Source organism: Pseudophryne corroboree, chromosome 2, assembly GCF_028390025.1.
Source record: "Pseudophryne corroboree isolate aPseCor3 chromosome 2, aPseCor3.hap2, whole genome shotgun sequence".
Classification (NCBI taxonomy): domain Eukaryota; kingdom Metazoa; phylum Chordata; class Amphibia; order Anura; family Myobatrachidae; genus Pseudophryne; species Pseudophryne corroboree.
The window spans coordinates 19547704-19574634 of NC_086445.1; the positions used below are offsets into that span (position 1 = coordinate 19547704).

Below are 26931 nucleotides of genomic sequence, written 5' to 3' on the forward strand. Positions count from 1 at the left end.
CTCTCTGTGGATCAGGGTCACTATGATTGGGCGTGCACCTTGTGGATCAGGGTCACTGGGATTGTGGGTTATAGGCATACTTTCCTGGAATAGCCGGGAGGCTCCCAAAAATTGTGTGGCACTCCTGCCCCCCAGGAAGAGTGGGCAAGTTTCCAGGCCAAGCCCCGGCCACCCGCTACCTCCCACATCCCCTGGCAATCCCCCCACCCCATGCCGCTGTCCAAAGTTGGTGGCCCGTGTGTCAGAGGACGCAATTTGCGTCATCCTGGTCCCGCCCCCTCCCTAGCAATGGGATTGTCAGTAAGTGTGGTTACAGGAAAGTGGTGAGCAGCTCATAGGCTTCAGTTGGCGGTAGTTGCGAGGGTCAGTCTCCGGAATGCATCTGGTTCCGTAAATTGACAAATCTGAAACCGTCGCATCTGCCATAAAAATGGGACTGCAGCTGCCGGCGGGAACGGAGGTTGCAGCAGGTGTCGGAGATGCCTGCCGCGGTCCCTCCTACATACATTTGGTGGATACTTAATACTTGACCTCAGGAAAATACTGTTTGATAAATAGACCCCTAGTCTGGTATCGTCTATTAAAGACCTTGGAAGATGTGACCCAGACCGGTAATTCTTAGCAAGTGCAGAATGTCCCATGTAACGTGTTCCTCATAGTCTATATCAGGCATTCCCAACCGCGGTCCTCAAGGCACACCAACAGTGCAGGTTTTAGTGATATCCAGGCTGCAGCACAGATGGTTAAATCAAAATAACTGAGGTACTAATTAAGTCACCTGTGCTGCAGCCTGGATATCACTAAAACCTGCACTGTTAGTGTGCCTTGAGGACTGCGGTTGGGAATGCCTGCTCTATGTAGGGGATCCATGCTGGGGCGTATTCTCCTCTGTGGATAGATGTTCTGTAACACACTGAAACACATTTTGTGAAATGAAAGTATCCATCGTCATCCTCCCTAGTGCGAAACATACTTTAGGTCTCTCTCTATTTCCTAATCGGAAAATTCAAAAGAGCACAGTGACTACTGCAAATAATCCACACTAACTCAACCAGAGACATCCTGACAGCCTGCCATGTCCACAACCTGCTGCTGGAATACACTGTACATTAGCCATAATGCCTCCTTCAGCATACAAGTCTAAATGAGTGGTTTACATCTACAGCCCTCATGTAGACCCGACAGGTCATGTTTTCTGGATTTCCTTAATCATGCACAGGTGAGGCAATCTTTTTTGCAGGGTCAGAAATTATCCCACCTTTTTCTACAGCTGTGGTGTCATTATGTGGCGGCGCTTCCCCTTTAAGCCTGGAGGCATCCTCGTGGCTGATTGTGCCTCCTGTGCTGGGCTGTCAGGTGGGATTGAGCCATTATACCAGGATAAATCCCAGGTCAGTGGTGTGTGTTATATTACAAATTGCTTTACCCAATGTGTGTGTAAGATGATGAGTCCTTATATTATCAAGGTGTCCCTACATTTACACCTGAACTCTGGGCTAACGATTAATAGAGGCGTCAGCTCGCCCTTTGTTCCCAGAAGGAGGTGTAAAACTGGTTAATACTCAGTTGTCTATTCTGCAGATCCTGGGGAATGATAAAAGTCCAGGGGAAAGTCTCCGCCTGGTCCCAGTTGATCCCTGACAGCGTCTGAGACGAAACCATCTCCTAGCAGGTAACTTCACCTCACTCGGTTACCATTAAGGGCTGTTTATGTTCTATACATCTAGCTTAGGCAACACAGGGGCCTCCCATGGTTGACGAATATCAAGCCCCAGCATTTCTAGACAGCCTTGGACTTGTGGTTTAACAGCTGGTGAGGCGCAAGTTCCTGGGGAAATAAAGTCTGATGTCTCTACGCATGCAATGGGGAACTTCTATAATGTGAGTTCTGAGCAACTAGGTGAAACGCTGTTAATAGGAAAAAATTCTTGCGGATACTTATTAATAGATTTACCATACTGTCCCTTTAAACTGGGACGCTTACGGATTACACAGGTTCTGTGGCTGGCTGACTTCAAGCCTGCATGTCACCTGGTGTTAATTAGCCACTGAACCTGTGTAATCCGTGAGCGTCCTGGTTAGGTACAGCATGGTAAGCCTACATATAAAACTATGCAGACGTGTTCAGTCTCCAGCAGTGATCTTCTCCTGGTGGGCAAAGCCTTCAAGAACCTGCAACATTTGGGCTTATTGGTGGCTTCCGTAGTTTATGGGATTTAAGGAATAAGGATTGCGGCCTCCACCTGTAATTTACACACCTGTAATTCAACCTATGGTGGAAGGTGTTTAAATTGTCGTTTAAGGGGCCATATTTGTGTATGTGAGCTTCATCCTGGCATCGTCATCCCGAGACGGTGATAAAAGGTACTGCCCCGGCCCGAGGTCTCTCTGCCCTCTGATAACTCAGCAGATAGAAAATTGGCATCTTCAGTAGTAATTATTAACTGTTCACATTCCTGACTGGATGAAGGGTTAAGTTCTGTACGAACGCCAGGGAGTTACTGTATCTTGGGGGTGAGTGTTCCACTTGCAAGATGATCTAACACTTTCTCTGTGTATACAGATGGCACAGTTGTAGAGTCTATGCCAGAGGTAATACTCAATGTAGGATAGCAGCAAAAAAGGCAAACAAGCTACTAGCATGCATAAAGAGGGGCATTGATGCAAGGGATGAGCGTGTTTTATTCCCACTATATAAAGCCCTAGTGAGGCCCCATCTGGAATACTGCGCACAATTATGGGCACCTTACTGCAAAAAGGATATCCTGGAACTAGAAAAGGTTCAGAGACTGGCGACCAAACTAATTAAGGGTATGGAGACGCTGGAATACGAGGAAAGGCTTGCAAGGCTAGGCATGTTTACACTGGAAAAGAGGAGACTAAGAGGGAACATGATCGACATTTATAAATATTTAAAGGGACAATCACAGAGCTTGCGGATGATCTGTTTTTGGTAAGACCAACACAGAAGACACGTGGACACCCGCTTAGGTTAGAGGAGAGGAGATTCCGCAGACAGAGGCAAAAAGGTTTTTTTCACAGTAAGGACAATACGAGTGTGGAATTCCCTGACTAAGAGAGTAGTAATGGCGGACTCGTCAGTACTTTTAAGAGTGGGCTAGATAAATTCCTAATGGATAAGGATATACAGGGTTATGGAACATAGATCATGTACTATAGTTATAATAAAATGAGGAAATACAACACAACGACCGACTTTATCAACAGATAAAATTAGTCCTAAAAATAATACCCCTTTCAGTCTGACAGAGCCGGGTCACACCCGGAAATGTGTTCCCGGACGCATCCCAGGACACGACCCCGGAATGACCCCTTTCACACTGCACTTAGACCTGGGATCGACCCGGGACAGCCCCGTTTACACTGATCCGGGGAAATCCCTGCAAATACATATGTATGTCATTAGAAATGGACATTTTTCTTGCTCAGATGCTTCAAGAACGGCTTTTTCAGAGTCATCATTTTATTAACAACTTGCTGTTGTGTCTGGATAATTCCTCTGGCTTCAAGCAGCTCTGCAATGTTCTTATAGACCATAGCATCCTACACTGTGCCTGGTATCTGTCTCTTTATTTCCTCCTCCCCCCTTATGCTGAGCGGGTGGTATTCATGTGACCGACTGTCACATGACCTCCTGCAGCTTCCCGACACCCACTATCCCGATGGTCGGCATGCCGACCAACAGGGACTATTTCCACTCGTGGGTGTCCACGACACCCATAGAGTGGGAATAGAACCCGTGGCGACCTTAGGTCGCCACCGAGCCCGCAAGGGGCTTGCTGCACTCGCTTCTCCCCGCCGGGATCCCGGCGTCTGTAAGCTGACCGGCGGTCAGGAGACCGCCGGTCAGCCATACTACACCCTGCTGAGCAGCTCCCTGACCTCCTGATCAGTCCAGGTAGCCATATTGTCTGTCTCCTCCACTTCCGGGACTACTCCTCTGCTTCCCCGGGCTCTGCATGATGACATTATCTTTTCTGAGCCCAAGAAAGCTCCAATGAGAGGCCTCTTAACAGTCCCGTGTACTGAATACCGGGTAGGGCCCATTCACACTACACTGCATCCAGGGCCGGTTCTAGACCTTGTAGCGCCCAGGGCGAAAGTTTCCTGCGGCGTCCCCCCTACAGATAAAATACAGTTGGTGCACGTTGAGGGCGCGTGCCCCAAAACAGGGGCGTGGCTTCGTCATAGGGAAGGGGCGTGCCCACAGTTATCCCCCAGTAGTTGTGCCCCGAGTTAATTTGCCCCCTTGTAGCTGTGCCCCCTGTAGTAGCGCCGCTTTGAAACCCTAAAAAAAACCCCGCAATACTTACCAGTCTCGCTCCTGCTTCCGGACCGCTGCTGCTGCTGTCTCCGGGCGCCGGCTCCTCTCTATGGGAGAGACGTCATGACCAGAGGCGTAACTAGGGTAGGGCGAGTGGGGCACGTGCCCTGGGCGCCTTGGCAGGCCCAGGAGAGGGGGGTGCCGCCGGCGGCCAGGGCATCATGCCCCACTCGCCCCCGTCACGCCGAAATGTGAGGGGAGGAGAGTGCAGCGTCTCTCCCTCCCCTCACCGCCGCTGCCAGCACTAGCAGCGCTGCGTGTGTCCGGTCTCCACCAGCGTTAGCCAATCAGAGCTTGCGGACCGGCTCCTGATTGGCTGCCGGTCCGCGAGCTCTGATTGGCTAGCGAACCGGCGCCACACAGCCGCCGAAGAAATGGAGCGGTGAAGGGAAGGAGAGGCGCTGCGCTGCACTCTCCTCTCCTCACATATCAACACAAGTGGGGGGGGGGGGCACAGTGGGGCAATGTATCTGGCACAGTGGGCCACTTTCAGTGGCCACACCCCTTCTGGTGTGTGACCACACCCCTTCTGGTGCATGGCCACACCCATTTTTTCGTCGCACATGCTTCTTTTGGTGGTTTTTTTGAGGGGGAGGGGGGGCACCATTTTCCATCTTGCCCTGTACTCCGAAAACCCTAGCTACGCCTCTGGTCATGATGTCTCTCCCATAGCAGTGCCGCACTGACACTAGGGGTCAATTTTGACCTTTACCGTCAGTCAGCGAGGCCGGCTGCAGCGGGCACACATGGCGCTCGCTGCAGCCGGAGAGCGGGGAGGGAGGGTGGATTAGTAGCGGCACTTGCCACGGCGGCGCCCTCAGTTTAGCGGCGCCCCGGGCAAAAAGCCTGTGGCAAGAGCCGCTACTGACTGCATCCCGGGACGATCCCGAATTCAACCCTAGTCGAGACCTGCGATGAAATACCGGGACACTCGTCCCAGGATATTCTTTCAGTACCCTTTCACATGGAGGAAATTCCCGGGTTGATGCGCGTTCATGTGCAATAACCCAGGAAATTTTAGTCAGTGTGAAAGGGGTGTAATACAGTGCCGGAGAACACAAATGGGTTGAACTCGATGGACAAATTGTCTTTTTTTAACCTCAGAAACTATGTAGCTATTAGTGGGGGAATTGTATCGGATTGGCCATCACTTAGGAATATGGACGTTTCCAGGGACAAAAATCAGATCTCCTTTTATAGTTGGCGTAATTGCGCTTTCTATTTACCATTGGCGGCAACAAAGGGGATTGTAAAGTACCGTTCCTTATTGCAGCATATAGCAGTAATGCAGATTTAATTTTTTTTATTCACGCTGGTATATCTGCTCCGGTTACCCTGTCATCCTGGTGAATGTAAGAACCCGTCCTTTCCACGCTGATCACAATCGCTTTCACAGCCAGGCTCTGTCCAGGCGATAGGCTGCACATTGCGCACACGCTGGCCAGGACTAGGAAACGCAAGCGGAGATGGACAGGAGAGATCTGACCGGATCCCTCTGTGTGCTAAAATGGCGCTGGCAGGGGGGTGGACTGAGATGGAAAACCAGTCTGGGAAATTTCTGGAAGAAGCCCTAATGGGGGCAGGGTCTGTGGGGGGGGGGGGGGGGGGGGGGGGGGTTGGGGTGAGATACTCCCTTCTCATAGGGCCTGATTCTGAGTTAGAAGGCCCACACCATGCTACATCTGCGTCTGATAAGCCAACCTCTGGTAACCGCCCAGGGACACCCAACTCATTTATAATACACGTCTTCATGCGTGCGTCTGAATCTGTACAAACACCCTCGGAATCTGTTCTCTGTAATTAGTGAGGCTTACGGGAGGAATAAACAGGAGGAGGGAGGGTCCTGCATGTTATAAAGGGGAAGGAGCGGGGATATTGGTAGGGTTTCCAGATTATCTCTTTAAAAGAGGACGCTTGTCATTACGCAGGTTTTGTGGTTGAATTAAACCAGGTGACATGCATCCAGGCACGGAATCTGTGCAATTCACAGGTGTCCTATTTTAAAGGGATAATCTGGCAACCCTTAGATATTGGGGAGATACATGCGGCTAGGTATGGAGGAGGGAAGACAGGGTCAGCCAGAGACGTAGGTCTCAGATGTCAGGAGTTTCGTCGGGGCATCTGCAGATCTCTGCGCGTTCCCCTGATGCCAGCAGGACTGGATACTATTTTACATAATACCGGTCTCCTATTATGTAGCCATCACCCAGTCGTGCGCCAGTCCGTGCATTATTTATAATATAACTTAAAATGTTTTGTTTTTTTTCCTGGATGTAGCTCGGAATTTTTGCAGAGCCATGCTGTACCGGGTCACCTTACTGACGTGTGTTTCTCTGCTGTCGGCAGCCAATGTCGACTACATGGATCAATGTATGGATGGTAAGCACCACAAGACCAAACCGGGACCGGAAGACGCTCTACATAGCCAGGTGAGAGTAATACTGCCCAAATGACTTCTCTACTACAAAGACCGGGGACAGGGCTGGAGGAGCTGAGAAGTGAAGATGGGGTTAAAGTGAAGTCATTAGTTGGTGACACAATCCTGACAATATTATCCTCCAATACTACACTTACTCCTGTACGTTGCTGGGAATGATGTGTGTGCAGGTGGTGCTATTGCAGAGTTGTCCAGGCACACACCAGCGGATGACTCTGGACAGCACAGTTACTTACCCAGCGGTGTCAATTTATGTGATGATAGCGGGTACAGCCGTACTCACTGTTACACACTGGTTCTCATGACGCAGAGCTTCAATGGAGCAGGATGTCATACAGCTTATTAGCTGGGGAGCGTATGTAGGCACTGGGTAGTGGTGCAGGAACACTGGAATTGTTGCTGATTGCAGGTTTCTCTGGAGCTAATGTGTCTTCCACTGTGGTGGTCTACTGTATCTCACACTTTCAAGATGGCTCCTGCACATAAAAAAGAAAGAATTGAGACAGCGCTTTTTACTTTGAAAAATATATTTTTTTTATATATAAAACATATTATTTTTTAATATCTCATATGAATACCGGCCAGTATCCTTATTTAAAACAATTAATTATACAAACTAAAAATAACAAACTGACAGCGAAAAGAAACCACTTCGTATTTCTTGTGGCTACCAATTTCAACACTCTATTAGCTATAACACAATTTGCCTATAAATTAGTCTATCCTCTATGGAGACAATTTCATAGGTATATTATCCAAGTTACAGTCCCACTGTAGTTATTTCCAGCACAGTTCTCATAAATGCAGCATGCAAGTAATCAAATACTCCTGCAGCATTGTTTGAAAGCCGGCCGGCTGTATTCAAATACACCCCAGTGCTAAGGGGGAAATACAACGGACTCCACACAGCAGCTTTGGAGCACAAGCAAAGCCCCTCAAGTGAGAGAAGTTGCTGGTGAGAGGTAATTGGTGCTTTGCATGGTGCACCTAAAAGAACTGCTACATAACAACATCAGTTATTAAGTGTATGGTTTGTAAAAGTATTGGGAAGCTCTAACCCATACTAACAAGCCCTAGTCCCATTTTATCACTGCTTTGGAGAATCTGCTTTCTACTAACATAAATTAATAATCTACTAGCTCCTGAGCATGCTTACAGGACTGTTTGATTCAATCTGATTGATTACTTGCATGCTGCATTTATGAGAACTGTGCTGGAAATAACTACAGTGGGACTGTAACTTGGATAATATACCTATGAAATTGTCTCCATAGAGCAGTGATTTTCAACCTTTTTCGACTCGTGGCACACCTAACCAGACTTTAAAATTGCCAAGGTACGCTATCCGTCTCCCACGGGGTGGAGGGTTGGGGGGGGTGTAGGGAACACATGCATTGGCCCCCACAGTATCAAGCCCATTGGACCCCACAGTTGTCAAACACATTGTACCCCACAGTTATCAAAAACATTGGCCCCCGCGGAATAAAACACATTGGCCCCCGCGGAATAAAACACATTGGCCCCCGCGGAATAAAACACATTGGCCCCCGCGGAATAAAACACATTGGCCCCCACGGTATAAAACACATTGGCCCCCGCGGAATAAAACACATTGGCCCCCAGAGTTATAAATCAAACACACTGGCCCCCACTGTAATTCCTCACTGCCCCCCCCCCCCCCACACAGTAACTCCACACTGCCTCCCCCCTAGTAATTCCACACCGTCTCCTCCCCTGAAATTGTACACACTGCACTCACAATAATGCCAACCTGCAGTCCTGTTTATTCCGGGCAGGATGAGCAGACAGCAGAGCAGGCAGCAGCTCACACTAGCAGGCGGGCGGGAATGTGACGTGGCGTGCATGACCTATGTGTCACAGCACGTCACCTAAGGTCACGGGACGGGCAGCGAAAAAGCTGAATATACTGGCTGAGCCCGACGGCAGATGGACCCAAGTATCTCTGACAGGAGAAGGGCGGCAGCGGAGCACTGTCGGCGGGCGCCGGAGCACTATGTAGGAGATCTCTGGTGGGCGGCGGGCTGCGGCACACCTGACAACCGCTGGCGGCACACTAGTGTGCCGCGGCACAGCGGTTGAAAAACGCTGCCATAGAGGATAGACTAATTTATAGGCAAATTGTGTTATAGCTAATAGAGTGTTGAAATTGGTAGCCACAAGAAATACGAAGTGGTTTCTTTTCGCTATCAGTTTGTTATTTTTAGTTTGTATAATTAATTGTTTTCAATAAGGATACTGGCCGGTATTCATATGAGATATTAAAAAATAATATGCTTTATATATAAAAATATATATTTTTCAAAGTAAAAAGCGCTGTCTCAATTCTTTCTTTTTTGTCTGCTTCTATATTTGGGGTATTTGGAACTTAATCACCCGAGACTAGCTGCAAATTACTTTGAAGATATTGGCGCCAGGTGTATCTATTTTTTGTGGCTCCTGCACATGCCCAGTAGAGATGTCAGTGGCCATTTTGGGATAGGGCATGAAGCCTCCCTGGAGAACAGGAAGGCTGGAGTCTGTGGAATAGCGCTTTCCTTGTTCAACATATAATTTCCATACATATCTACTGTGGGTTGGGATGGAAATGCTGGCGGTCAGGATTCCGGCGGTTAGAATATCGACTGCAACGTCCCGAGATTAGAATCCTCAGAGGGGGGAGGTAAGTATTCTTGCCTTTCCCCAATGCCGCCCCACTCAGCCTAACCATAACCCCCCTTTAATTTGCATAACTTATTTTCACCCTCCGGAGAGAGCCAAATACATTTATCCCTTTACATCTTTAACAGAACAATTTTATTTCCTTTTCCTAAAGTCTCAGAAATCAGTATTAATTTGGACAGTAGATGGCAGTAGTACTGTAAGTATAAGATCTGAAGTCTAAATTGTCATGTTAGAATTATGATGGATTTTATTTTATGGTGATGATAGAAAAACAATACAACAACCTATTTCTTTGTTTTTATTTTCTTACGTCCTAGAGGATGCTGGGGACTCCGTAAGGACCATGGGGTATAGATGGGCTCCGCAGGAGACATGGGCACTCTAAGACTTTAGATGGGTGTGAACAGGCTCCTCCCTCTATGCCCCTCCTCCAGACCTCAGTTAGATCCTGTGCCCAGAGGTGACTGGATGCACTACAGGGGAGCTCTACTGAGTTTCTCGGAAAAGACTTTTGTTTTTTTATGTTCAGGGAGCACTGCTGGCAACAGGCTCCCTGCATCGTGGGACTGAGGGAAGAGAAGCAGACCCACTTTCCTGGACTGATGGGCTCTGCTTCTTAGGTTACTGGACACCATTAGCTCCAGAGGGTCGGAACACAGGTGTCGTCCTTGCTGTTCGTCCCAGAGCCGCGCCGCTGTCCTCCTCACAGAGCCGGGTAAGTATAGGAATCAAGAAGACTTCAAAGGCGGCAGAAGACTTCAGATCTTCATGAGGTACCGCGCAGCGGTCGCACTGCGCGCCATTGCTCCCACAACACACACAGACACAGCAAGGGTGCAGGGCGCAGGGGGGGCGCCCTGGGCAGCAATTTCTACCTCGCATAAGACTGGCACATGTATATAGATACTTCGGAGGCAGTATATAATAAAAATAGCGGGACCAAAGCCCGCCGTCGAGGGGGCGGAGCTTGATCTTCCAGCACTAACCAGCGCCATTTTCTCCACAGCATGCTGCAGAGAAGCTGCTCCCGGACTCTCCCCTGCTGAACAAGTAACAGGGGGCAAAAATGAGGGGGGGGGGGGACACATTTATTTGGTGCTGATTGTATATATAAAACGCTGTACAGGCTGGGACTTTGTTTCAGTATCTAGTGGCGCTGGGTGTGTGCTGGCATACACTCTCTTGGTCTCTCCAAAGGGCCTTATTGTGGGTATGTCCCCATATTCATATATCCCAGTGTGTGTGGGGGTGTCGGTACGTGTGTGTCGACATGTCTGAGGCGGAAGGCTCGTCTAGGGAGGATGCAGAGCAGATGGTGGTGTTGTCTCCGTCGGCACAGCCGGCACCTGATTGGTTGGACATGTGAAATGTTTTAAATGCTAATGTGGCTTTATTACATAAGAGATTGGACAAAGCAGAGTCCAAGGACAAAGCAGGGAGTCAATCCATGGCTGTTACTGTGTCACAAGACCCTTCAGGGTCCCATAAACATCCCTTTAACCAGATAGCAGACACTGATACCGACACGGATTCCGACTCCGGTGTCGACTATGATGATGCAGGGTTGCACCCAAGAGTATTCAATATATGATTATTGCAATAAAAGATGTTTTGCATATCACAGATGACCCCTCTGTCCCTGACACGAGGGTGCACATGTTTAAGGAAAAGAAACCTGAGGTAACGTTTCCCCCATCTCATGAGCTGAACGCTTTATTTGAAAAAGGCTTGGGAAACTCCAGACAAGAGACTGCAGGTTCCCAAGAGAATTATTATGGCGTATCCCTTCCCCTCAAAGGACAGGGTACGGTGGGAATCCTCACCCACGGTGGACAAGGCCTTGACACGCTTGTCCAAAAAGGTGGCACTACCATCCCCGGACACGGCGGCCCTAAAGGATCCTGCGGATCTCAGGCAGGAAACGACCTTAAAATCAATTTATGCGACTACGGGAGCCCTGCTCAGACCTGCAGTAGTGTCGGCATGGGTGGGTAGCGCAATTGCAGCTTGGGCAGATAACTTGTCATCTGACATTGACACCCTAGATAAAGATAGTATTTTGTTGACCTTAGGGCACATCAAGGACCTTGCTTTATATATGAGAGGCTGCGAGAGATATTGGGCTTTTGGGTTCAAGAGCCAATGCTATGGCAGTTTCTGCTAGAAAGTCCCTGTGGACCCGTCAATGGACAGGTGATGCTGACTCAAAGAGACATATGGAGGCTTTGCCTTACAAAGGTGAAGTTTTATTTGGGGAGGGCCTCGCGGACCTGGTTTCCACAGCTACCGCGGGTAAGTCTTTTTTGCCTTACGTTCCCACACAGCAGAAGAAAACACCTCAATACCAGATGCAGTCCTTTCGGTCTCATAAGTTCAGAAACGGGCGTGGCTCTTCCTTCCTCGCCAGAGGTAGAGGGAAAAGAACACCAGCTACGGCTAGTTCCCAGGAACAAAAATCCTCCCCGGCCTCTACAAAATCCACCGCATGACACTGGGGCTCTGCTGCAGGAGTCCGCACCGATGGGGGCACGTCTTCGACTCTTCAGCCAAGTCTGGGATCAGTCGGATTTGGATCCTTGGGTGGTCGAAATTGTATCCCAAGGCTACAAGCTGGAGTTCGAAGATGTGCCTCCACACCGATTTTTCAAATTGGCCTTGCCAGCTTCTCCCCCAAAGAGGGAAATTGTTTCAGCTGCCATACAAAAGCTGTGTCAATAGCAAGTGATTATCCGGGTTCCCCTAGTGCAACAGGGGAAAGGGTTTTATTCAACCCTATTTGTGGTCCCGAAGCCGGATGGCTCGGTCAGACCAATTCTGAATCTAAAATCCCTAAACCTATATTTGAAGAAGTTCAAATTCAAGATGGAATCTCTACGGGCAGTGATCTCCGGCCTGGAAGGGGGGGATTTTATGGTGTCACTAGACATAAAGGATGCATACCGTCATGTCCCCATATATCCTCCTCATCAGGCGTACCTGAGATTCGCTGTACAGGATTGTCATTACCAGTTTCAGACGTTGCCGTTTAGGCTTTCCACGACCCTGAGAATTTTCACCAAGGTAATGGCGGAAATGATGGTACTCCTGCACAAGCAGGGGGTCACAATTATCCCATACTTGGATGATCTCCTGATAAAGGCAAGATCAAGAGATCAGTTACTAAAAAGCGTGTCTCTCCCCCTGAGAGTACTTACACAACACGACTGGATTCTAAATCTACCAAAGTCGCAGTTGGTTCCGACAACTCGACTGTCATTTTTGGGCATGATTCTGGACACGGAAAAAAAGAGGGTTTTTCTCCCAATGGAAAAAGCCCAGGAACTCCAGAACATGGTCAAGGACCTGCTGAAACCAAAAAGAGTCAGTTCATCAATGCACTCGAGTATTGGGAAAGATGGTGGCGGCCTACGAGGCCATTCCGTTCAGCAGGTTCAATGCGAGAACTTTTCAGTGGGACCTTCTGGACAAGTGGTCAGGATCCCATCTACAGATGCATTGGAGGATAAGCCTGTCCCCCAGGGCCAGGGTCTCTCTCCTGTGGTGGCTCCAGAGTGCTCACCTTCTAGAGCAGCGTTTTTCAACCGCTGTGCCGCGGCACACTAGTGTGCCGCCAGCGGTTGTCAGGTGTGCCGCAGCCCGCCGCCCACCAGAGATGTCCTACATAGTGCTCCGGCGCCCGCTGACAGTGCTCCGCTGCCGCCCTTCTCCTGTCAGAGATACTTGGGTCCATCTGCCGTCGGGCTCAGCCAGTGTATTCAGCTTTTTTGCTGCCCGTCCCGTGACCTTAGGTGACGTGCTGTGACACATAGGTCATGCACGCCACGTCACATTCCCGCCCGCCTGCTAGTGTGTGCTGCTGCCTGCGGACTGCTCTGCTCTGCTGTCTGCTCATCCTGCCCGGAATAAACAGGACTGCAGGTTGGCATTATTGTGAGTGCAGTGTGTACAATTTCAGGGGAGGAGACGGTGTGGAATTACTAGGGGGGAGGCAGTGTGGAGTTACTGTGGGGAGGGCAGTGTGGAATTACAGGTGGGGCCAGTGTGTTTGATTTATAACTCTGGGGGCCAATGTGTTTTATTCCGCGGGGGCCAATGTGTTTTATTCCGCGGGGGCCAATGTGTTTTATTCCGTGGGGGCCAATGTGTTTTTTTACCGTGGGGGCCAATGTGTTTTATACCGTGGGGGCCAATGTTTTTGATAACTGTGGGGTACAATGTGTTTGACAACAGTGGGGTCCAATGGGCTTGATACTGTGGGAGCCAATGTGTTTGATAACTGTGGGGGCCAATGCATGTGTTCCCTACACCCCCCCCCAACCCCACCCCCACCCCGTGGGAGACGGATAGCGTGCCTTGGCAATTTTAAAGTCTGGTTAGGTGTGCCACGAGTCGAAAAAGGTTGAAAATCACTGTTCTAGAGGGTCGCAGGTTCGGCATTAAAGATTGGGTTCTTGTGACCACGGACGCAAGCCTCCGAGGATGGGGAGCAGTCACACAAGGAAAAAAATTTCAGGGAATATGGTCAAGCCAGGAGGCTTGTCTACACATCAATGTGCTGGAATTGAGGGCCATATACAACGGCCTGCAACAGGCGGAGAATCTTCTTCGCAACCTACCCGTTCTGATCCAGTCGGACAACGTCACAACCGTGGCGCATGTAAACCGCCAGGGCGGGACAAGGAGCAGACCAGCAATGGCAGAAGTCACCAGGATTCTTCGCTGGGCGGAAAATCATGTAAGCGCTCTGTCAGCAGTCTTCATTCCAGGAGTAGACAACTGGGAGGCAGACTTCCTCAGCAGGCACGATCTCCATCCAGGAGAGTGGGGACTTCATCAAGAGGTCTTTGCAGAGGTAACGAGTCATTGGGGACTTCCTCAAATAGACATGATGGCGTCACGCCTCAACAGAAAGCTTCAGACGTATTGTTCCAGGTCGAGGGACCCTCAGGCAGTGGCGGTGGACGCCCTGGTGACACCGTGGGTGTTTCAGTGGGTCTATCTGTTCCCTCCGCTTCCACTTATCTCAAAAATATTGAGAATTAGAAGATGAACAAGAGTGCAGACAAAACTCATTGTCCCAGATTGGCCTCGAAGGGCCTGGTATTCAGATCTTTAGGAAATGATCACAGAAGATCCATGGCCTCTTCCTCCCAGGGAGGACCCGTTGCAACAGGGGCCCTGCGTGTTCCAAGACTTACCGCGGTTACGTTTGACAGCATGGCGGTTGAACACCAAATCCTAGCTAGGAAGGGTATTCCGGGGGAAGTCATCCCTACTCTAATCAAAGCTACGAAGGAGGTAACGGCGAAGCACTATCACCGTATCTGGAGGAAATATGTATCTTGGTGTGAAGCCAAGAATGCTCCTACGGATGATTTTCAGCTGAGTCGTTTTCTCCATTTTCTACAGACAGGAGTGGATATGGGCTTAAAGTTAGGCTCCATTAAGGTGCAGATTTTGGCCTTATCTATATTCTTTCAGAAGGAATTGGCTTCTCTCCCAGAAGTCTAGACTTTTGTAAAGGGAGTGCTGCACATCCAACCTCCTTTTGTGCCCCCAATGGCACCGTGGGACCTTAACGTGGTGTCCTTAAATCACACTGGTTTGAACCTCTTCAAACCGTTGCATTAAAATTTCTCACTTGGAAAGTGGTCATGTTGTTGGCCTTGGCATCTGCGAGGCGGGTGTCCGAATTGGCGGCTTTGTCTCACAAGAGCCCCTATCTGATTTTCCATGTGGATCGAGCAGAGTTGAGGACTCGTCCTCAATTTCTGCCTACAGTGGTTTCATCGTTTCATATGAACCAACCTATTGTGGTGCCTGTGGCTATGGGTGACGTTGAGGATTCCAAGTCACTTGATGTAGTCAGGGCCTTAAAAATTTATGTAGCCAGGTTGGCTCGGCTTAGGAAAACAGGCACTGTTTGTCCTGTATGCAGCCAACAAGGTTGGCGGTCCTGCTTCTAAGCAGACTATTGCTCGCTAGATCTGTAACACGATTCAGCAGGCTCATTCTACGGCTGGATTGCCGTTAACAAATTCGGTAAAGGCCCATTCCACTAGGAAGGTGGACTCTTCTTGGGCGGCTGCCCGAGGCGTCTCGGCATTACTGCTTTGCCGAGCAGCTACTTGGTCGGGTTCAAACACTTTAGCAAAATTCTACAAGTTTGATACCCTGGCTGATGAGGACCTCATGTTTGCTCAATCTGTGCTGCAGAGTCATCCGCACTCTCCCGCTCGGTCTGGAGCTTTGGTATAAACCCCATGGTCCTTACGGAGTCCCCAGCATCCTCTAGGACGTAAGAGAAAATAAGATTTTAAACCTACCGGCAAATCTTTTTCTCCTAGTCCGTAGAGGATGCTGGGCACCCGTCCCAGTGCGGACAAATTCTGCAAGGCTTGTATATAGTTGTTGCTTACATAAGGGTTATGTTACAGTTGATCAGTCTCTGGCTGATGCTGTTTTGTTTCATACTGTTAACTGGTTTAGTATATATCATGTTGTATGGTGTGGGCTGGTATGTATCTCGCTCTTAGATTAACAAAAATCCTTTCCTCGTACTGTCCGTCTCCTCTGGGCACAGTTCTATAACTGAGGTCTGGAAGCGGGGCATAGAGGGAGGAGCCAGTTGACACCCATCTAAAGTCTTAGAGTGCCCATGTCTCCTGCGGAGCCTGTCTATACCCCATGGTCCTTATGGAGTCCCCAGCATCCTCTACGGACTAGGAGAAAAAGATTTACCGGTAGGTTTAAAATCTTACTTTTTTATTTTTTTTTTTTAAATAGATTTTTCTGTTATACACAAGGGGAGGATACAGAATCGAGAGGGAAAAAAAGGGGGAAGGGAAGAGTAATCATTTTTATATTATCAAGTAATTAAAAAAAAAAAAAAACAATATTCAAAAATACAGTGCTGTATATATTTGAAAGACAAAAATGAATCATAGAGAAATACAGTCATTTCATTGGATGATACTGTAAGGCAAAAAATAACTGATAGTTTCAAAGGAAAGTACAAGGGGAAGGTATGGCATTGGCTATAGCAGACTAAAGGGATAGAAGGGGTAAAGAACAAAAAGGGAAGGAGGAACACGGGAATGCTTTTAAGGGAGAAAAGATGAGTGAGATGAAAGGAGGTTGGATAGGAAGAGCAAAAAAGTGTGAAGGGGTGGGGGGCTTTGATTATAATAAACCGAGGGAGACTGAATAATACTGAATTTATGGGAGATGTTCATGTAGAAAGCTGGTTATGTATTGTAAGTGACGCATATTCCAGATGGAATTAAACAGAAGGTAAATTCCTGGGGGCTTTGATTTTCACTGTAGGTAAAAACGAGAATGACAAAAAAGGAGGAAGGGGTCTACCTGTAATGACATGAATAAGGTCCAAAATGGCCAACGTTTTGGGACAAGGCCATTATATGTGAGCCAGGGAGCACTCGCTGCCACAATTCCTCTGTCACCTGTCTGATAAGGGGAATATAGCTCACCAGTGGAGTGGGTGGGGACAAGGTACCACCCCTACGGGTCATTATAAAAGTTTTTCTTAACACTGACACATACAGGATTTCAGAGCATATTCTCTAATCCATGCCCATTTTTCAGCATCCAAGGTATTGAGTGATAAATGGGCCCCCACAATAGTAACCACAATTCATATTACACAACACAGTAGTGTTCCCTATACAGTTATGCCACACAGTAGTAGTGCCCCTTGCACATTATGCTCATGTAACACCCTGGGGTTGGAAGACCCTGCTAGCAAACTTACAATCTATAGGGAAATGGCGCCTATCCTTGGGTATCAATGCCTATCTATTGCATAGTTGTCCACCAGATTGCAAAGGTTCTCGGTGGGCTGCAAGCTCGCTGTCTAGGTGTCACCCTGACTCTGATCTGTCCTTTGTTCCCCACATTCAATCTGTCTCAAGATCACGTTACATTCATCTAAGAAACATATCCAAAATACGCCCTTATCTTACACAAGACACAGCAAAAACTCTAATCCATGCTCTCATTATCTCCCGCATTGATTATTGTAATAGTCTCCTGACCGGTCTTCCCAAACATAGGCTCTCACCACTACACTCCATTCTGAATGCAGATGCGAGGCTAATCTTCCTCGCTAGACATTCATCATCTGCAGATCCGCTCTGTCAGTCCCTCCATTGGTTACCGGTATTCTACCGTATTAAATATAAAATACTTTTACTCACATACAAGGCTATTAACCAAATTGCACCAACATTCTCTTCACTCATCTCAAAATATCTCCCTACCCGACCTCTCCGCTCTGCACGTGATCTGCGTCTCTCATCCACAAGCATTACTTGTTCACACTCAAAATTACAGGACTTTATCCGGGCTTCACCCACTCTGTGGAATGCTCTCCCACGCACAATAAGACTCCTCCTCTAGTCTCTAAACCTTTAAACGTTCCCTGAAAACTCACCTTTCAAATTCCAGACCCACCCACATAACCTTCAGTGCTTCCCTATCTAATTACATTCTCTCTCTACAGTATACATAACATAACATATTGTCTTTCTTTACTCTCAAACCCTCCTGACACTTGGCCAACATTGCGGGGTATCATCATACAACCCATTAAGAACCTAGCAATCTGGTGGACCATTATACAATAGATAGCATCTATCCTTGTGTATCCATGCCTATTTCCCTATAGATTGTAAGCTTGCGAACAGGGCCTTCCTACCTCCTATGTCTGTCTGTTTTTACCCAGTTTTGTTCTATTACTGTTGTTCTAATTGTAAAGCACAACGGAATATGCTGCGCTATATAAGAAACTGTAAATAAAATAAATAAATGATATGACCACACAGCAATGATGAACAGAGGTCAGGAGTATATGTGTGGACTGTACAGTTGGGATTTAATTAGATAGGAAAGCTATGAAGGTAATGTGAGCTGTTCTGGAATTTGGTAGGCTTGTCTGAAGAGGTGAGTTTTCAGGGAACGTTTGAAGACTAGAGGAGAGTCTTATTGTGCATGGGAAGGCATTCCACAGAGTGGGTGCAGCCCAGAGAAAATCCTTCAGTTGTGCATGGGAGCGAGTTATGAGTGTGGATGAGAGACGCAGATCTTTTGAAGAGCGGAGAGGTCTGGTAGGGAGATGATATGAGATGAGAGAAGAGATGTATGTTGGTGTAGTTTAGTTAATGGCCTTGTGTGTGAGTAAAAGTATTTTATATTGAATACGGTAGAATACAGGTATCCAATGGAGGGACTGACAGAGTGGATCTGCAGACGATGAACGTCTAGTGAGGAACATTAGCCTGGCAGCTGTATTCAGAATGGATTGTGGTAGTGAGTCTCTTCTCGGTAAAACAATAATCCATGCAGGAGATATGTTTTTTTTTAGAAATGTAGCATGATTTTGAGACAGACTGAATGTGGGGAACAAAGGACAGATCAGAGTTAAGGATGACACCTAGGCAGCGAGCTTGTGGGGGTAGGATTGATTGTCGAGTTCTCAACAGTAACAGAGATATCAGGTTGGTAACTACTATTGGTCGGTGGAAATATAATTAACTCTGTTTTGGAAATATTAAGTTTGAGGTGGTGAGATACATGCATATTCCAAGAAAATAAGACCATAATGAAGAAAGTGATTAAGAATACTGTTTCAATGGCAATCACTACTTTTCTAACTATCCCCGATAAGAATGTCCCAATCTTCACTGGCAATTTATGCTGGAGCTCTTGGGTCCTAAAGTGCCACAGTTTTACAGTGGGTCTGTGGTGTTACTGTTGCACAAAGGTGGAGATCCTACAATGCCACAGTATTGCAATGGGGGTAACGGCACCTGTGAAGCAATATTAATCCTGGGTTTTATTAACAGAAATGTCACTGTTCCTTAGTATTGCGAAAAGAATGTACATGGCGAAGGGATCTCTAGCAAAGTAGCTTTCTCTGCAGTAATTATTCCTTGAACAAATAACTCAGTCTTTACTCTTTTAAATCAATTCAATGTTTCTCTCACAAGTAATGTCTCTGTCCTGGTAACTGTGTTCAAACAGGGGTCACTGTGGGATTCTCTATTAAGGGCCAGATAGCACCCTCCTTTGTCAATGGCCATGAGCAGTACGTGTGACAAATGGACAATTGGGTATAGCACTCGCCTACTTGCAGACCACAACACAAACAGTCTCTGGTTACTCACTCTGAACCTCTCAGGTTATTATGCTCTCAATGTGGACCTGTCTTTGCAGTCTTCAGCTTCTCAAGATGGCCTCTCTTCCCCCCCCCCTGGTAAAGGACACGTGACCTGACTAGTCCGTCCATTAACCCCTGCTGTACCAGCAAACACTGCCCGGTTGTGAACAGTCATTCCGAGTTTTAAAGGGACATACCCAATTTTCTGAGGTCCCACACAGTATTAGTGCCCCTTGCACATAATGCTGCAGACTTGTAGCAGCCTTGCCACCAACCCCCTCTCCCTCCCTTTTACCCTATGTGCTGCTGGGCTGAGGACAGATGACTCCACACGCTGCCATGGGACTGACATGTCTGAGGCTGCTGCTACCAAAGTGTCCTCCTCATCTGCTGCTGCCACGGTGCTATCTTCCTCCTCTCACTGGCAGCGGGCACAGTGTGGTGTACAGTGCCCAGCAAATGGGAGTCGTCCTGCTACTGCTGGCGGAGAGTGACACTGTGCAGAGGGGAGAACAGCTCTCTCCCCTCTCTGGGTTAGAAATAGTAGCGGGCACTCGACACAGGATTCACCACCTAAGGTGCCCACATACTGCAAGATTTTTGAAAATGATGTGGGTGTTTCTGACCAATTGGAACATGCCGAAAGATCTGAGGAGGTGGCCCCACTCCCCCTTGTCGTTGCTGGCACGCCACCAGGTCCCGACGCGCCCCCCCCCCTCTCACCTCCTGGATCCTCCACTGTAGCAGGGCCAACCTACAAGGTTTAGAAGGGTCTGACTTGAAGGTATTGAAAAGCTATCTAGGCGGGATATGAAGGTGATCCTGGAGAACCGAGAATTTAGGGAAGGAAAGCAATGACCCCGTATCTAATATATTATTCCTGGTCCAGTGGCCAAAGGAAGAGGGGTCCTTTATGCCCGGCGGGAAATGCGGTTTGTTCCAAAGACGAGACCTATGACCCGGGTTCTGGATAAGGCAAAATTCTCTAGTGCAGTGGTTCTCAAACTCTGTCCTCAGGACCCCATATGGTTCACGTTTTCCATGTCATCCAGCAGGTGCTCTGTGTATCACCAACTGTCACATTTTAAAAATCTACAGGTGACCTGCAAAACATGACCCATGTGGGGTCCTGAGGACCGAGTTTGAGAACCTGTGCTCTAGTGCAATAGTCCCAAATGGATAGCGCAAATGGAGAAGGGGGCTAAAGGAGGGCCTGTGCCCAGGGTCTACCTGACAAACAGAGCTCAGCGAAAACAGACCATGAACTCTGACCCTCAGGGCCTCCCAAACTCTGAAATAGGGGTGAGCCTAGATGGCTGGGAGGCTATATAATCATTTTGAAATTTGGGGAGACCCAACCATCCATTCCAGAACCTCTTGCATAGTATCAGGATACGGACTCTAGGTCTCCTACCTGTGTGTGTGTGTGTGTGTGTGTATGTATGTATGTATATATAGATATGTGTATGTATGTATATAATCTCTATCCAATCTGTTTATCACAATAGACTCTGAATGAGACATCGTGTCTGTTTCTTCTCTTCCAGTAGAGCCTACAGACACTGCATCACACATTACATCTCATGCGGTGACAGTATATACATTTATATCACACTTGTCCACTTTTGACAACGTGTTTCTGGGAGATTATGAAGCAAAACACGTGAGCGCGGCATAAAGTGGACGCACATGCCGACGAAAACACACATACGTTTCAGGGCTTGTTTATGTGTTCTACTCACAAGTGGATGTGGTTCCATATTTTTGCCCCCCCCCCCCCCCCCCAGTATATAAAACCGCTACATAATGGGGGTAAGGTGCATTCGAGGGGATGAATAGACTCTTCAGGAAGTCGGGGAGACTGTCGCTATTTCAGGGAAAAAGTGGTGAAAAGGAGGGTGGCGCTGAGAGAAAATAAATGGCTGATACTTATCTAGATGCTGAGGAGTGTTGACCTTTATGGTGCATCTTCCTTTCCCTTTATTATCTTTGGAGGTATCCTTCCAAAAACATTTTTGGATAGTACATGCAAAAAGATGGGAATAGTTGTAGGTTATATTATGATCCCAGTAGAAAATATGTTGTTTCTATATGGCTTTATATATTGTCTCTCAATGGGTATGTCTCGAATATATGAGATAACAAATGGTAACAGGTTGTAGGACCGGTTTTAGATCATAGAGTAGTATAGATAATACACACAGGATGCTTCCTGCAGTGCGTACCTAACTTACACTAGTTAGGTACAGTGTTTTCATATCATGGTTTCTTTTCAAAATAATTTGGAGCATGAAGCTTCTCTATTGGACATAATTCTGAGGTAAAAGCGTACCTCAACTTACACAATGACAATTGATAGCAGACTTATCAAGGTATCTTTTTAGAATAAGACCAAGATTCGACCATAAATCAGACGGTATAAATAGTACACAGGAGATGGTATCCACAATGCATACCTAACTTACACTAGTTAGGTGTAATTTCCTCATATAAAGGTATCTTTTGAGTATAGAAAATCGTACCAGTACTCTCAGACGTTATTATGTGTTCCAGTCACATCAAGGTTTCTTTGTCTTTCAAGTAGATAGAGGCTCAAGTATAAAATATAACAAGGTTTTAATTAAAAATCTTATTAAAGAATTACAAGAAATTAACTAAAATATTGGCTGCCGGAGGGCACCGCCCGTGTTGGGGAGTGGAAGGACCAACAATGATTAGCACAAGAGGACTGGTACCTTTGGGGCTAAAAATAAAAAGTGGTCGTACCTTTCTCCCAAAAAAGGGCGGTGTGTTGTCCAGCAGGCAATAGTCCTCAGGCAATGCGTTTCAAGTATGTTGCTCTTTATCAAGGCTGATGGAGGACTGTGTAGAAAATGCTTTTATAGCAAACATCCGGAAATTGGAGAAAAATGACATCACTTCCAGTTCCAGCGACTTCCAGGAAGTGAATTTCTCCAAGTATGATACGACTATTTTATATTGTTAAAAAACATTGATAGTGTAATGGTGTAAAAAATACAGACATTCATTGTGATAACTGTGACAAGGTTTTAACACGGGGAGATTTTCTGAAGAACGCCGCGACTGGAAGTGACGTTCCGGGGTGTCTGGGAAATTTAGTATTTAGGCAGACCTGAAGTTACTTCTTAAACATAGCATTTTTCTTCTATTTCTTTTTACATAATGCTCGATATTTAAAGATATAAATATATTGGTGATACAGTGGTGTATATGATAAGATCTTTACAAGCAAAATAAGTCCTTCTGGAGACGCCGTGACCGGAAATACCGATCCGGGATTTCTGGGTAATGGAGTCTCCCCTACAATCAGGGAGGGTAGTCGATCACTCGCAGTCTAACGCTGTAGTGCGTCAGCCAAAGCAGGACTAGTTGGCGCATGTACAGACTGGGTTCTGTGCGTGCACAAGGTACAGATAATCGGTACTTTGCGATGCACAATGCAACACCGTCCACATCTGAGTAATCACCACTAAGATTAATCTCAACGGATAATCTACAAATGGTGTTATAGCTTTTTTCAAAACATTCAGATATTCATTCACTTCACCCCCCCCCCCACACCTATACCCCATACGTTCCATCCACCGTCTCCTCTGCCTTACAAACATATCCCTGTTTTATAGAGTTCCAGTGAGAATGTCGACATTTCACGTCGGCAGTACATTTGTGTTTATATATTTATTTTTAGGGAATTGGCTAAAATAAGTAAAATAAAAATAAAAAAGTGCCCACATAATAACCATGCTGACTTTTTTAATACCGCTCCTGTTCCGTTTCCCTGCTGTACAGCGCTGAGCAATTCTGTGGCGTCCTATAAAGTAACCATTAATCCCGGCAACAACTTGCAAACCATGTAATGTCGTAAGTACGATGGTGACTGCTACATGAATAGATCCCACTGTATTTTATTGTCCTTTTAATAATGGAGACCAGTCACTTGCAAAACGGACCATGTTCTGTGCACCTCATTACTTTTTGGTACAGTCTATTGGAACTAACGAGTAGTTTTAAGAGAAGAGAGAAAAATGCATGGGGGGGGGGGGGGGAACAACCCCCCCCCCCCCCTAAAGCTGAGTACACACCGAGTGATGTATATCGGCCGTTCAATCAGACGGTCGATATTTGAACCGCCGATATATGCTGAGCATGTCGGCGAGTATGTACCCCCTATAGGTCTGTGTGAACAGTGTAGTTTAGACACATCGCATCAGCCCTGCAGCACAGCCAATGGGCGATATCGCTACAGATGGATCGGCGCATCTGGCTGTGTGTACGCTGCAGGGACCTCCGGTGACTGACATCTCATCTGGGCGCGGCACATTTAAATGCCTGCCCAGTTGTGACATCAGGCACGACGCATAGGGCGGACGACTGGAAATTTTGTGTACGAGTAAGGAAGGAGTATTTGATCAGCTCAGGCCAATGTCTTTTCAAACCGGATTGATCTATGTCCACTATGGCTAAATCCCCCAGGCAGAGGTTTGGGGAAAGGGGGTCTAGATGGGGTGTTATTGTGTTTTTAAAATTTAAATTAGTATGTTAATTAGCAAAATGGGGTCACTCCTGTCCTAGGAACGCAGGCCAGGTTACTGGAGAGCCCTGACATCTAACACTGTGTTGTCCTCTCTGCAGTGCCAGCCCTGGAAAGAGAAGGCCTGCTGCTATGCTAATACCAGCGAGGGGGCTCACCAGGATGAATCCTATCTGTATAACTTTAACTGGAATCACTGTGGGATAATGACCCCCGCCTGCAAGAAGCACTTTATCCAGGACACCTGCTTCTATGAATGCTCCCCTAATCTCGGGCCCTGGATCCAGCCTGTGAGTGGTGCGCGGTGGTATTTGGGGTCTATAGGGGCAACCAAGGAATATAGGTCTCTCTGCAAAGGCATTCATACAGGAACAGAGCATTCTGGGAGCACATCTGCAAATCCCCAGATATTCATGGGTCTTGCATGTACTTTTCCAATGTTCCCTTCCTAGTCAATGACTACCGTATGATTGAATTATGCAGCAATGAGAAATGGTAATCCTGTGGGGAACTCGTGTCTATGATAAAACTGAAAACTAACTTTTAGTTCAGTATTTCTGATAGAATAAGGTTGGTATAATGTGTCCGTGTTGGTACACTTTATTTCAGGATTGTCCTCCAACTACACAATAATAAGTGGAGGGATTATTTTCCTCTTTATTTGGGTTAGACGGTGTTTTTTTTGTGTATACTGACACAGGCTAGCACCCGACTGCCCACTTACCAAATGTTGTGTAATTCCATTGTATAGACAAGAAAAGGGGGAGAGATTCTGTGCAAGTACTCACTTGTAATCCCATTAACCTGCTGTATTTACTTTCCTGCACTCCCTTCAGCTCTGTGCCCTGGACAACTGCCCTTGCCTCTTGCACAGCCCTAGTTATGGCCCTGCCCCAAAGATATATAATGCATTTTTAGAGACTAAGGGGTCCCCTTGATGTTCTGACCTATGGAGCTTCGTGGGTTTGGGTGGAGGTGAGGGCCTTCAGTCCCACCTCCATTGCAAAGCTTCTTTTTCCCTGAGGTAGGCTGAGGTTTTCTTCAGGGATTGAACTATCAGCCCATTCCGAAGAGACTTCCCAAACATCATAGTTCCATAAGGGTGTAACCATTACCCTGACCAATGTCGAAACAAAACAGGATGTAACCCAAAAGCGCCAGTCATTAGTGCCCATTTAGATAAACTGGTGCCAGCCTTTCAGAGGAAGTTGTTAAAATTGTCTTTGTCCCAGCCAAAAAAGGCCAAGGCAAAAAAAAAAAAAAAAAAAAATGTTTGCTAAAAACATGTTTTGTGCAAAGTAACCTTCTCTGCTCGCATGTGGTGGTGCCTTCACCCATGCATTCTCAGGCGCCCGCTGCTAAGGCTGCACCAGGGACACCTTGGCCTTAAGACAACCACCACTTTGGCATAGGATCAAATGATGGTCCATCTACTATTAGGGGCGCCTTCTGCTTCACAACATACATGGGCATCTACAATACATCTGATCATAAGCGAAGAGGCTGATAATTAGTCTTTGTCTTCACTTTTTAAATGTGAGTGTGTCACGATTTGGAATATAAACGATGGAGGATCTCATGAGCTTGCAATTTAGAAGGCTAGGAAGACCTATTTGGTGTGGACTTGCCAGGATTGGTCAGGTATAAAACTGGTCCCAAAGATTAGTTGTTAGTTGGGTGTCGAAAGTCAGGTTGAAATTTTCATTTTAGTTCTTTAATTTCTTCGTTGACTGACGGTCAATTAATGTTGGTAGTAAGAAGATCCTTACAGGGCTTGGGTTGGTGGGTACTTGCTTGTTGCTGTGGTGTTGCAGCTGCTCCCCTCCAAATATGTTTCTTTTTGTATAGGTGGATCAGTCCTGGAGGAAAGAGCGTATCCTGGATGTGCCCTTGTGTAAGGAGGATTGCGAGACCTGGTTTAGTGATTGCAGCCAAGACTACACGTGCATGGAGAACTGGCATGTCGGCTGGAACTGGACCACTAGTGAGTGAGACTTACTCCTAACCCACATCAGAATGAGGAAACCTCATGCAGATACTGGTCTCATTCTCTTTTTCTACAAACAGAAATCAATAAGTGCCCGCAAGGGAAGCCGTGCCGCAAATTCACGGACGTCTATCCAACAGCCAAGGATTTCTGCGAGAAGGTGTGGAGCAATTCCTACAAATACACCACGTACACGCAAAAGAGTGGCCGATGCATGCAGCTCTGGTTTACCAAAGAAAACCCCAACGTCCAAGTGGCGAAGTACTATGGCGACCTCCGGAACTCTGCTGAGGTTCCATCTTTTGGACTGGTTATGTTTTTGGTGCCTCTCTACATGTTGAGGTCCCATTGGATCTAAGCCACTGGCTGAAAACGTGAACTGTGCTGTAATCTAAAAACATGGAAGATGCTCCTGATCTGACGTTTGCCCAGAGGTCCCCACAAATGATACTGGGATCCCTGAGACTTGGGCTTTGTGATATGAAATGAGAGAAGGCGATCCCTCTCCACTGCTTCTGTGGAATGGGGAAACCTCTTCCCACTAGTGTTACTAAATGAACAATTTGCCCCATACATGTCTAACTAAATCCTACCCAATGCATTGCATTAGACCATAATTACCAGGCCTCCTAAAAATGTAATTGTACCATTTGTCTTCATCGCTTTACTGATCATTCTGCTTTGCACGTGAATTTCAGTAACTGATACCAGATCGTAGCTTCTAATAATAAATAAATTGGATCCACCCAAA

At 47.1% G+C, this 26931-nt stretch overlaps 1 protein-coding gene across 3 annotated transcripts; it reads left to right on the forward strand.

The window, feature by feature from the left end:
* The first annotated feature begins 1292 nt into the window (after positions 1–1292).
* On the forward strand, positions 1293–26931 carry LOC134993692 (folate receptor beta-like). Of its 3 annotated transcripts, XM_063950897.1 has the most exons (6): positions 1293–1391; positions 1582–1672; positions 6623–6774; positions 24295–24483; positions 26042–26177; positions 26261–26931. In XM_063950897.1, exons 3-6 carry the CDS (start codon positions 6643–6645, stop codon positions 26536–26538), a joined length of 735 nt encoding a protein of 244 aa, XP_063806967.1. In that variant the 5' UTR covers positions 1293–1391; positions 1582–1672; positions 6623–6642; the 3' UTR covers positions 26539–26931. The 3 variants fall into 3 exon arrangements, with proteins under 3 accessions (XP_063806967.1, XP_063806966.1, XP_063806968.1); XM_063950896.1 differs by lacking the exon at positions 1293–1391 and having other exon boundaries at positions 1436–1672; XM_063950898.1 differs by lacking the exons at positions 1293–1391; positions 1582–1672 and adding an exon at positions 2341–2364.

Excerpts from the sequence above, each read along its gene's own strand:
- LOC134993692 (XM_063950897.1), top strand. The coding sequence starts at position 6,643 with ATGCTGTACCGGGTCACCTTACTGACGTGTGTTTCTCTGCTGTCGGCA. Across the intron at positions 6,775-24,294 it reads AAGACGCTCTACATAGCCAG|TGCCAGCCCTGGAAAGAGAA; the intron begins GTGAGAGTAATA and ends TCCTCTCTGCAG. Across the intron at positions 24,484-26,041 it reads TCGGGCCCTGGATCCAGCCT|GTGGATCAGTCCTGGAGGAA; the intron begins GTGAGTGGTGCG and ends CTTTTTGTATAG.